This window comes from Stenella coeruleoalba, assembly GCF_951394435.1.
Source record: "Stenella coeruleoalba genome assembly, chromosome: 4".
Taxonomy (NCBI): Eukaryota; Metazoa; Chordata; class Mammalia; order Artiodactyla; family Delphinidae; genus Stenella; species Stenella coeruleoalba.
The window spans coordinates 132808854-132820155 of record NC_137149.1 but is presented as its reverse complement, the minus strand read 5'-3'; the positions used below and the strand labels follow the sequence as shown (position 1 = coordinate 132820155).

Here is an 11302-nt window from a genome sequence, read left to right as displayed (position 1 = left end):
GCACTTCTCTGTCCTCCTTCTTGCTTTTCATGCCTCCTACCAACAAACAAACAGCGCATGGCGTGGTCCAGGAGCTGGGAGCCAGGCCCGTCCTGGCTCTCTCACTCTCTGGGGACCTCAGCAAAACCATTTCTTTCTAAGCCCCAGTTTTCTTCTCTGTGAAATGCCGTGCTTGGATCAAACCATTTATGTGACTTCTAGTTAAAAGGGGCACATAAAACCCTACCCTACCGCAAGGAAAAACTCTGGAGTAAGTCTGGTTTTCAAAGGAAATCTCAAACTGAAAACAGCTTCCAAGCCTTCTCACACTGACCATCCATCCGTATGAACAGCAACTGATGGATGGGGGTGTACAATGTAATTTTTGATATATCTGAACCGTGTTTAAATTTTTTTCACACAAGGAAAAGAACTATACACTTCTTTTTTATGTATCTGACTTTTCTTTGGAAAGTGGCATAGAACTTTCAGGATGGTGAGTTTTGAAGGATTTTTATAATAATTTCAATTATTATCTGAATTTGGGTAATTAGATTTTTGCCTGTACACAAAAAGCTAATAACTAGCTCCTGACTAGTCTTTTGCTTTCTATCTTTAGGACTGTGGACTAAAATAAAGGTTAAAGAAGGGAAAGCTTTCAAAGAAATCACTGTTCAAATCTCCCATACAGAAAACTCTGATTTGTATTTGTGTCTGATGGAAACAACTCCAGGCCTAATCTCTCCAGGCTCATCAGACAGGAGAAAGGCCAAAGGCAGCTGCTACAGGGACACGATTCGAGCGTGTGCCCGGTTCCTCCCTCCTCTGGGCCCTGTCCTCCCTTCCCCTTGCTCTGCACCTGCACAGCCCACACAAAGGCCTCGCAGGATTAGCTGCTCCCAGAGAGCCGTAGGTAAACATCCCACCTGTCCAGAAGATGAAAATGCTTTTATCTAGAGGCTACTCTTTTCCTTCTACAAAATGAATTCTCTAAATCTGCCCCTCTTCCACATGCATATTTCTTTATTTTCTACACCGAACAATAGGTACATTATTTATATTTAATCTTCCCTCCCCTCTGTATTTGTGGTCATTACATAGGGCCCGTTGCAAATTCTTGGAAAGGAAATCATCTGTTTCTAGATTGCAAGTAAAATGAGCCTTGTGCTTTCACCTGAATTCTTACAGAAAGACCCAAGGATTTTTGAACAGTGGCCTAAGAAATGTTACTATGCATTACATTTCTTGCAGTCCAAGAAATGTAATGCATAGTAACAATCCCTTAATTCGGAAAGGTTTTATATTTTTCAATACACTATTGTATCATCTGGCATTCAGATACATTTTGAGGAGTAGAGATTACTGACACATGAGTGTCATGTGTGCTAGAGAGTTTGCATGTCTAAGAACACACAGCCGGTGAGAAGACGCTGGGACTCTGATCTAATGATCCTACTTCCTAATTTAAGGCTCTTTCCTTGAAGAAAGAAACAATGTTCCTGTTTCTTTTAAGCACAGAAGAGAGAGGAATGGCTTATTTCTTTCATACAAGCATAGAAAGGGCTCCTCTCCTAAAAATGAAGGTTCAGTATGATCTTACCAAGGAGTGAACCTCCTTAGAAGCATTTATGATGTCAACCCTTCCTCATGTGAAGAGGACAGGAGAATGAGAGGGCAAATTTCTCCCCACAGGGCTGGCAGCTTTGTGCTGTATCTGAAGGTTGCCCCTGTCTTATGTTTTTGACCTGAAGTGTCCTGGTTCGGAAAACCCGAGCTCACCTTTCCTATCAAGTTCCATGGACTGTAGTTACAGCCAGGATTCCTGTCAGTGAATCTGAATTAACTTGGGTGTCAGGATCTACGTCTGCTTCATCTGATTTCCTTTAGTGGGGGCAAGGGGGAGTTGATTCTTTTCTGAAGGGAGAGAATGCAGATAGGAAAATGAGTGCCTTGTAGGAATCAGCAGCAGAGCCTAGTGGATTCAGTCTGAACGAACTGGATCAAACACAGCAGCTCCATTTCAGGAGTCACTGCAGGCCCGGAATCTCCTCCTCCCCTGGAGGTCAAGCCGAGTGTGTGTGTGTGTGCGTGTATGTAAAATACCTTAAAGACTGGACTCACCTAAGAAAAAGTATTCTGATGGTCTGAAAACAAAAACAAGAGCTTAAAAATACAGCCTTTTTGTATAAGAAACTCCAAGAGGAAGATGTGGTGGAGGGAGAGAAGCCTTTCTGTAGATTTTAGAAAACCTCCTAACAAGAAAATGTCAGTCTTTGACTCTCTTTACTCTGAGGAGTAACCAGAGTAACGGTGTCCCCAAGGATTTTCGTGCCTGTCACTGGGGTTGCTAAGAATAGAGTGGAGCTCGCTCACTCCACAAAATCCAGACCGGGTTTTTATTGCTTCCCCCTGCCAGTCTTCACCCAAGGCTAACCTGAGAGATCCAGGGTTCACCTCCCTCCCACTCACTGTGGGAAAAACACTCAGGCAATTTGAAAAGGTCAAAGGGGAAAGGCCAGCTGTGGGACTGAGGAGTGGGCAAGAAAATTAGCTCCTTAATAATACGGATGCAGTTTTTGCTCTGTTCTTCCGAAATGCCCATTTCTAGAGACAGCCTCCGCTGCTGTAAGTCTGCCCCTTCAAACACAAAGAAATAGGACTGCTGTTAATCCCTTAAACGTGATTATCGAAGTGATGTCCACTCACCAGCAGCTGCGCCCTTCTGCTTTCTGGTGGCCGCCCATCATCTGTGTTCCACCACGAAGCTCATGGTGGTGCCGTCAAAGGAGGGGGGGGCGATGATCCGCGGCCCCAGGGGCTGCGAAGTGATGCTGATGACAGGCTTGCCATGCAGCTGGGCAAAGCCCTTGGCCCCCACCAGCTGGGATGTGGCCGCTGGGGCAGAGGAGGAGGTGGGAGACTGACCGGAGGACATGAAGTAAGGGGCCTCGGTGAAAGATGCAGCTGCCTCTTTGCTGGGGGGCTCTGCTGCCACGGGGGAGAGCTCGGCGCCCCTTGGAGTGTGAGCAATTGGCGTGGGCTGCAGGGCATTGGCGGGCAGCACCGTGGGCAGAAACCCGGGGTAGATCATGTAGGCGGGGCCGTAGGCCCCCGGACTCAGGGCCAAGGGAGGCCCGGGGAGGGACATGGGAGCCACAGCCTGCTGCTGGGAGGTCATGGGCACGTCCACATACTGCCCCGTCTCGGGGTCAAACAGTCTCCGGGTCATGGGCTGTACTGGTGTGTCCACCAGATAGTACTGGCCGGTTGTCACATCCAGGAGCATCTTGCGCTGGGTCTGCGGAGGCTGCGGCTGCTGGAAGGGGTCTGTGGGGACCGGAGCTGGGCCCACAGGTGCCGGGGCAGGCATGCCTGGTGGGGAGAAGCAGAGGACCTGGGGCTGGGCCCCCTGGAGGGTGAAGGGCAGCAGCTGCTGGTGGTAGATCGTGGTGGGGGGATGCTCGGGGCTCTGTGGCTCTGCGGGGGCAGCTACCATGCCCCGGGGGTCGTCAGGCTTGGTGCGCCAAGCTGGCCGGCTGGTTCCGCTGACCTGAGAGCCTTTGGGGCTACTGGGGACCTGACTGCGGGCACTCAGCGGGGGCAAGCTGCAGAGAGTGGTGGCTGAGGAGGGAGGGGCCTCCCTCCCCGCCCCAGGCCTGCCTGGAAGCTCCCCAGCTGCAGAGCTCTCTTTAACGGGGATGGTCAGGTAATTCTCGCAGTCGCTGTGGCTCTTTTCCAGATGGCTGCCATTCTTCCTGTTGGTCACCTCTTCGAGAGATGCCCGAGTGGCCGGAGAGATCTTGAGAGACCGGAGTCCCTGCGATTTGATGCCCTTTGCCGCCGAAGGGCTCTCTGCAGCGGGGCCTTGTGGGAACTTGCCAGCGACACCCCCAGTTTTCTGGGTGCTGCTGGCGCTCACTGTGAGCACGTTCCGGTGGCTGGGGAGCGGGGGCAGGGGCTGGGTTCTGTCCACATCCTTGTGCACCGGGGGGATATAGAGGGACCGGGGCCTCTCCCTGGCCAGGTTCTCAAAGGCGGCCGCGCGGGCGGACACACTCTCGGCGCTCGGGTTGGAGTTCCTCCGCTGCAGACGCTCTATGGGGCCCCCTCGCAGGACCACACCTGCGCCTTTGTGCCCGGCGCCCCGCTCTTCCGCCCCACCCACCCGTTTGGCCAACTTGTCGGGGTCCCGCTCAGCACCCCCGGCCCCTTCTCTCTCCTCACTGGCGATGAGCGACAGGACGTGGCTGTCGGTCATCAGGGGCAAGGGGTCGCTTTTCCGCTTCCACTCGTTCCTGTTGAAGCTGTACAGCTCTTCCATGGACCTCACAGCCGCCGTCAGCTTCTCCAGAGCATTGCGAGATGTCTTGGGGCCTCTTCCTTCCTCCTTGACCTCCTCCTCCTTGGCCTTCTCTGGGGTCTTCTGAGCCTTGGAGACGATCTTGAGCACGGGCAGGTACGAGCCCTGCTCAGGCTTATTGGGGGCGATGGTGGCCACGGGCAGCCTGCCAGATGCCCTGTGAACCAAGACTGTCCCTTCCGGCGAGGAGGAATTCAAGGCCCTGCTGCTGCCCTCCATGCCCACGTTCTCCCTGGGCTCTCGGTCTGTGCCGTCTTCCCTCTGGTTCACCACAGCCTGGCATGTAATCACCATGGGGGACAGGGATTCCGAGCCACCAGCTGCAGGAGCCAGCGGCCTGGGTTTGGGCCCGGTCAGCCCCTGCTCTGGGGTAACGCTGCCCTTGTCACTGCTGTCCCCTGACGCTTTGATGAGTTTCCGGACATCTCTTACCTGGTGGAGGGGGCCTTGGGCCTTGGACTTGTCCCTGACATCTCTCACCTGGAACTGGGGCACTTTTTCCAGGTTGTCCCCCCGGAAGAGTTTCTGCTGTGCCCTGCTGTTGTCCTCAGTGGTCTTGAAGAGGTTCGAGGCGCCGCCACTGGCCAGTTTGGGTGTGAGCAACTTGGCGATGTTGAAGTCCGAGCCCGGCTGCTGCACGCTTCCCAGCCGGATCTTGATCTCGGGAGCCTTGGGCCTGACCACTGCTGTGGAGGTGGCCTGGGCAGCGGGGTGCTTGGTGGCCTGCTTGCCCGGCTGCTTGTCCTTGGGTGTCTGCTGGATGTTGGGGACAAAGAGGCGAGACATGATGGTGGACTTACTGGCAGAGATCTCCCCGAGATCAGCCCTCCAGTCGCCCCCTTTGGGGAGTTTCAGCTTCCCGATGGGGGCCTTTTCTTCCCGCTTGTCAGCCTCCTTCTCCTTCCATGACCGGAATGCACTGTTCTGACTACGGAGGAAGATGCTCTTGACAGTCTCTGATGCACTCTTTTTAATTTCACACACTTCTACCGGGGGTCCATCGGCGAAATTACGGCCGGAGCCTGCATGGCTCTCCCGAGGGGCACTGGCTTTGAAAACTGGGGATTTAGACCCAGCTACGGACCCCTCCCCACCTGCATCAGACACGCTGACCACCGTGTACTCAGAGCCGGCCTCCGAGTGGCGAGAACTCTGCCTCTGCAGGCCCTTCTCCCGCTGCTTCTCACCCCCGGGGGGAGTGCCCTCCGTCTCCTTGGAGGTGCTGGAGAGGTTATGGTGGGATGTGTCACTGACTTCTCCCCTCTCCATTTTGAACTCATGTTCCCGCTGCATCTTCTTGGAGATGACGTTTTTGAGCAGACTGGAAGCAAACTTGGACTTCTTCTGGGGGCCGTCAGCTCGGGAGGCAAGCCTGCTGCCCTCAGAGGTCTCCGAGCCATCATCCGTGTACACTGACCCGGGGCCCTTGCTGGGGCCTTTGGTGGCCCTGCAGGGCCCCGCGGCGGAGCTGGCTTTGCTCTCACTGCGTAAATTCAGAGGCTCGAGAAGGGTGACCACGTGGGAGCCCGACTGGACCTGCTTCTGGAAACACAGAGGTGTCTCCACGTGTTTGATCTCCCCCTCGACTTTGCTGACCACGAACTCCAAGGCCTTGGTCTGGGACTTCTTGGACTGGATGTAGAGCTGGTCTGCGGTCGTCCTGGCCCCACTGCCCTTCCTCAGACCCGCAGCCATAGAGGCAGCGCTGCTCCTGAGGAGACTCTGTTCCACCCTGGCTCCAACGCCTGCGCATTTCAAGTCCAGGAAGGCCGACCAGCGCCCAAAGCCGACTTCGGAGAGCGACGAGGACTCCCGGGAACTGATGTTCAGAGCCTCAAAGTAGGGGTAAGCGAGGCTCCGGAAGGCCCGGGAGGTCAGGTTACGCACCTCTTTGTCGGCGTCGTCCAGCTCGCTCACGGCACTGGAGGCCCCGCTGGAGGAGTCCACCAGCTCCTTCGCCCGGACGGCCCCGCACCGCGTTTGCAGGCGAGCAGGGATGGCGATGAATTTCTTCGCATGGTCCTGAGCCACGGCTGCAGCCGGGTCTTGCTTCAGTGAACTTGAATTGTGTTCAGCAGCTGTAGAGACGCGGAGGCTCATGTCGCCTTCATGCTTGGCAGCGTAAATAATGTTTTGCTTTGCACACACGTTGCTAGGCTCATTTATAGCCCGGGAAGTCGGTTTGATTGATAGGAGGATCTGGCCTGCTGCACTCCCGCAGCTGCTTGCGACGGCTGAGGCTGCCTCCAGCGGCTGCAGCAAGGGCTCACACGGGGTGGCAGTGCCAGGCCCCGTGGCTGGGGGAGTGGGGTTGCTGTCCGAGGGGCCGCTGCCCACTTCCGTGCTGCTGGTGTCGCCACCGCTGCTGTCCGCGCTGGGGCGGGCGGGGTCACTGTCGGTGGGGCTGGGTGTCCGGGTGGCGTCGGTGCTGGGAGCGGTGCTGAGGTAGCAGCTGTTGTCATCGTCCTCTTCGCTCGGCGTGGTGACGTCCTCTGGGGTCTCGTCGCTGCCACCAAAGGAAGCATAGTCCACGAATGAGTAGATCACGTTGTTGTCCTCGAAATCCCAGCGGGAGGCCAGGCCCACGTCGAAATCTGTGTCCTGCTCTACCTCGCTCAGCTGGATCTCGTGGGTGGTGATGTAGTGAGCCTCCTGATTCTGGGGGGGGTCCCTGCTGCCCTGAGACTTGGCAATCATGTCTCTGCACTCGGTTCTCTCTCCTCCTCCTGGTTTTTCCCCTTCTTCTCCTCCCTTGGGCTGGCAGCTCACTGCGTTCTCACCACTGTCACTCTCAAAGTCTAACAGTGAGGACGAGGTGGCCAGAGCCCCCGTGGATGTGGTGGTATCACCCGTCTTGGAAAGGCCACCTTCCTCTGCTTTGTCCACCAGGGCGGAGGAGGGAGACGAGAGGCTGCTGCCTTCATCAGTGCCGGAGAACTGGGGTCCGGAGGCTTCCAGGGAGGCAGGATTCTTCTGGGGGGCTGGAGCCTCACACTCTTGGCTGCCGGCTTCGTCTTGGGCTTTCTCCTTGGGGCTGCTAGAGCCCCTCTGATCCCCCGGGCGCTGCTCCAGAGTAAGTCTCATGGTCCGGGGACTGTCCCTCTGCACTCCAGCTGAAGTGCGCATCTCCACATATTTCTCTTCTCGCTGCGAGGAGGCCGATGGCTTGAGAAGTGGCCGCAGCTGCTGCTTGAGCTCCTGGCGATCTTGAGCTCCGCTCACCCCCTCCCTGACCTCCTTCGGTCTGGCCTGCAGATTCAGCTCAGGAGGGGCGCCTTCCATTCTGAGCCCTCGCCTAGGTTTCAGTGACAGGAGAAGACAATGGGGAGCACCGGGGCGGTCCCGGGCCCCTCCCTGGCCCTGGAGGGGCTGCAGAGTAGCCCGAAGCAGGGTCCCACGTGCCTGGATTGGCCCCAAGGCTATAGGCACCACTGCCGCGGCTGCCACCAGCTTCCGGTTCTTCAGCCCCTGTGGCGGGGCCCGGGCGAGGCTGAGGGAGGAAGGAAGGCTCCTGGATGGGGCGGCAGAGGTGGTCTGTGGCCAGGGGGCTGCGGCTCCGGCCGAGACCGTGGCCAGCTTCCCGTAGCTGAGCTGTTCTGTCCAGTTGTTTGCCTGGCACCATCGGCAGCTAGGAGTCTGAATGCCATCGGCCACGGAAGGAGCAGCATCTGTAGGCCGACCCTGGGACTCCCAGAAATGAAAGGAAAGCATGTGCTGTTTCTTGTGAAGCCTTGTTCCTTTCCTGGATGGGGTAAGAGTGGGTCACGTCATTCCAGAAATATTTTTAGTGTCTATTCCCTAGTCATACGGAAACCACACTTGAGGGTAGAGAGAAGAGGCTCTAAGATGAAGAGAGAGTGTTGGGGGTGGAGGAGGCATGTGGGTTCTAACTGAAATCAACCAAATGTCCTATGTAATCTATTACAGGGATGTCTAGCAAGTATGAAATTGTTCTTTACTGACTGTCATCTTTCACTCCCAAGTCTGATTAGATGTTTTTTTCCCCCTTGTTCTTAAATAAAACCCAAATTCAGCATTGCATTTCAAATCAATTAAGGACAGCTCTGAAAGACTTCAAAATCTCCCTTGAACATATGGTAGCTTTAAGTTTGTCTCAAAATCTATGCATTTCCTTTCTCTTTCATCTCAAATCAATCAAGTTCTGGTAATAAAACTTTTCACAGGAATAAAACACTCTGTCCTTCCTTCCCCAAAGTCCTACTTTACGAAACGTAATCTGTTTGTTTAAAAATAGGAAGAAACCCTTCTAGAATCTTTACTGTGCACTCGAAGTGTACAGGGGCAATTTTTAAAGACTTAGAACTTAACATTTCAAATAAACTTTTAATTATAGTCACTAAAAAGGAGCACATGGGTTAAAAGTGACACGACTTCAAATCCCTACCACCTCAAGCAAGTTCCTTAAACTTCTAAAACCGTGGCAAGACAATAAACCTCCACTTAAATATAGCCTGGGCTGCAGCCTCACGGGTCAGTTACACTGGCTGAATTCCAGACCTGCAGGGCACCAAGTCAAAAGGCACAGAAGAACAACGAATACTCTTACCCTTCCTGAGTACAGTGCGGCTTGGAGGGAGGTTCAGAGAGGAAATGTGACCCACTGGCATGCCCCGTGGCAACGAAGCCCAAATCCCAGTTCACTGGCTCTGAGATCCTTCCATTTCAAACAGTTCAGTAGTTGTGTAAATGAATTTGCCAGGCAACCCAAATGGGGGTTCTGTACTGGCCATCCCCAGAGCAGATCCCTTGGCTGCTATCCATGGAGAACCACGACTCTTGGTTTGGTGAGATCTGGCCCTCATCGTCTGCCAGGCCCAATTCCACCACTATACATAGTCTATGTGTCACTTATGCCGATTGAATAAAGCACTATTTTAAACATTCACATTTGTGGGGAACAAAAATAACACCATCAACCATCCCCTTCCAACATGAAGGCAACCCTCACACAGAAAAATGTTCCTTCCTCTGCATGGGTGTGGGAGGAGGCATGGAGTGGGGGCCCCTAGCAACTGAAGCATCGCCTTCTCATCCTTGGGATGTGGACGGCACAGCCCTGCCATTCTCCCCAGGACAACTCCCTTCTGCCCACATCACTGCCATTAAAAACAGGACATAGGGAAGGCTGGCAATATCAAGTATCACAATGTGGATATAAAGCCAGAGCGCTAGATGAAGAGAGTAAAAGAGAAAAGGAAACAGAGAGGGGGAGAGAGGAAGGGAACGAAAGAAAAAGAAGGAGAGAGAGAGAGGATTTGCTAAATTTGCAATCAACTGTTTTGATTATGGAGAACAGTGTGCAATGGCACAAAATCGTGGATTTTTTTTTTTTTTTTCTGTAGGTGGGCCTCTCACTGTTGCGGCCTCTCCCGTTGCGGAGCACAGGCCCCGGACGCGCAGGCTCAGCGGCCATGGCTCACGGGCCCAGCTGCTCCGCAGCATGTGTGATCGTCCCGGACCGGGGCACGAACCCGTGTCCCCTGCATCGGCAGGCGGACTCTCAACCACTGCGCCACCAGGGAAGTGCCCTGGATTCCTAATGATAATAAAAATTTAAAATCATAATAATTACAATATGAGTTACAAAGTGTTTACTATGTGTGAGACGCCATCTGAAGCACTTTTAAATGTGTCTGTATTAATTTATTTAATTCTCATCACAATTTGGTGAGTTAGGTACAATTATTGTAGTGGTTTTACAGATGGGAAAGCTGCAACACAGGGATGTTAAGAAATTGTGGAGCAGAATTCAAACCTGGGCTGTTTAGTTCCAGACTTTGACCCTAAACCGTGATGTTACAGAGTCTTGCTGACTTCCACGCTCAGATACTCTCTAGGGCGCCCAGATGCTCAATTAGACGGGAGCAACGCATCCTAGGCAACTTCACCTGCATGACCACAAGTCAACCACATCACCGTTTCTCGGTTTTGTTTTGTTTTGTTTATATCATCAACCTGTGTACACATTATGTATTCAGGGATTAAGGAACATGAGCGTATACATAAAATGAAATAAAATATAATCGGCTCCTCCAGGCAAGTAGAGTGTTCTCAATGCCCCATTTCAATTTTGCTTTGAAGCCTTGGACGAGAAACCCTGAACACTTCCTCAAGCTCTGTGGGCCATGCACACTCCACAGCTGAATAGAAGATGGAGTTTCTGCCCATCAAGGCAATTATAGTCTAAGAAGAAATTTTTCCAGCACTTTCCATATGGCCCTGTCTGTCATGACAACGCAGCAGATTTGAGCAGTTTTGCCTTGCAGTTGGCAAAGTACAAAATTGGAAGGTCAGATGCCCTGGATGTAGGTTAAAGCATAATTGTCTAATGCCCTGAGTTCTGGAAACTTACTTCCAGAGTTTTGCTTCCTCCAGAGAGTGCACCCCTAGCCAAAGCCCCCCAGCAAAGAGAGAGGGTTATCCTAAAAGAGGTACTTACCTCCAAAATATCCGTGTGCCTCCTTTTCTCTCTTCTGTCTAAGTGAATGCCAGTGTAGGGAAAAATCTGTAGAAAAACCTTTTTTAGATAAGGTCAATTTCCGAAAAGTGGGGTTTAATTCAAACCACAAATTCTGTTTAAAAATCAAAAAAGCAGAGAATTTGGAGTAGGACAGATTCTATTAAAAGATTTTAAAAAAAGAAACTCATACCTGGAAAAACAAAAACCAGTTGTAGGGTAAAGTAAAACAATTAAGAACACCAAACTTCTGCCCTCTGGCATTTTCAGAGCTCTGGATCAGTGTATGTTACTACGCAATACTCTCAATTCTTTTGAAAAAAACTTTTGTCATTCATTAGCCATAGAGCCTTTTATTTCCTCACATGACTACAGTCATCTTTTTTTTTTTGCAGATGAACTCAGTGGTTGCCTACCTGATCTCAGCTCTTGAGCAATTAACAGTGACTAATGCCACCAGCATTAAACCATGTTAAGCAAGCATG

The 11302-nt window shown here is 52.6% G+C and overlaps 1 protein-coding gene across 1 annotated transcript; it reads right to left on the bottom strand.

Moving 5' to 3' along the window:
• Positions 1–2722: 2722 nt before the first annotated feature.
• On the bottom strand, positions 2723–8050 carry LOC307185878 (uncharacterized protein C4orf54; the record flags this gene model as incomplete). Its single annotated transcript, XM_079920441.1, has 1 exon — positions 2723–8050. One exon carries the CDS (start codon positions 8048–8050, stop codon positions 2723–2725), a length of 5328 nt encoding a protein of 1775 aa, XP_079776567.1.
• Between the last annotated feature and the right edge of the window lie 3252 nt (positions 8051–11302).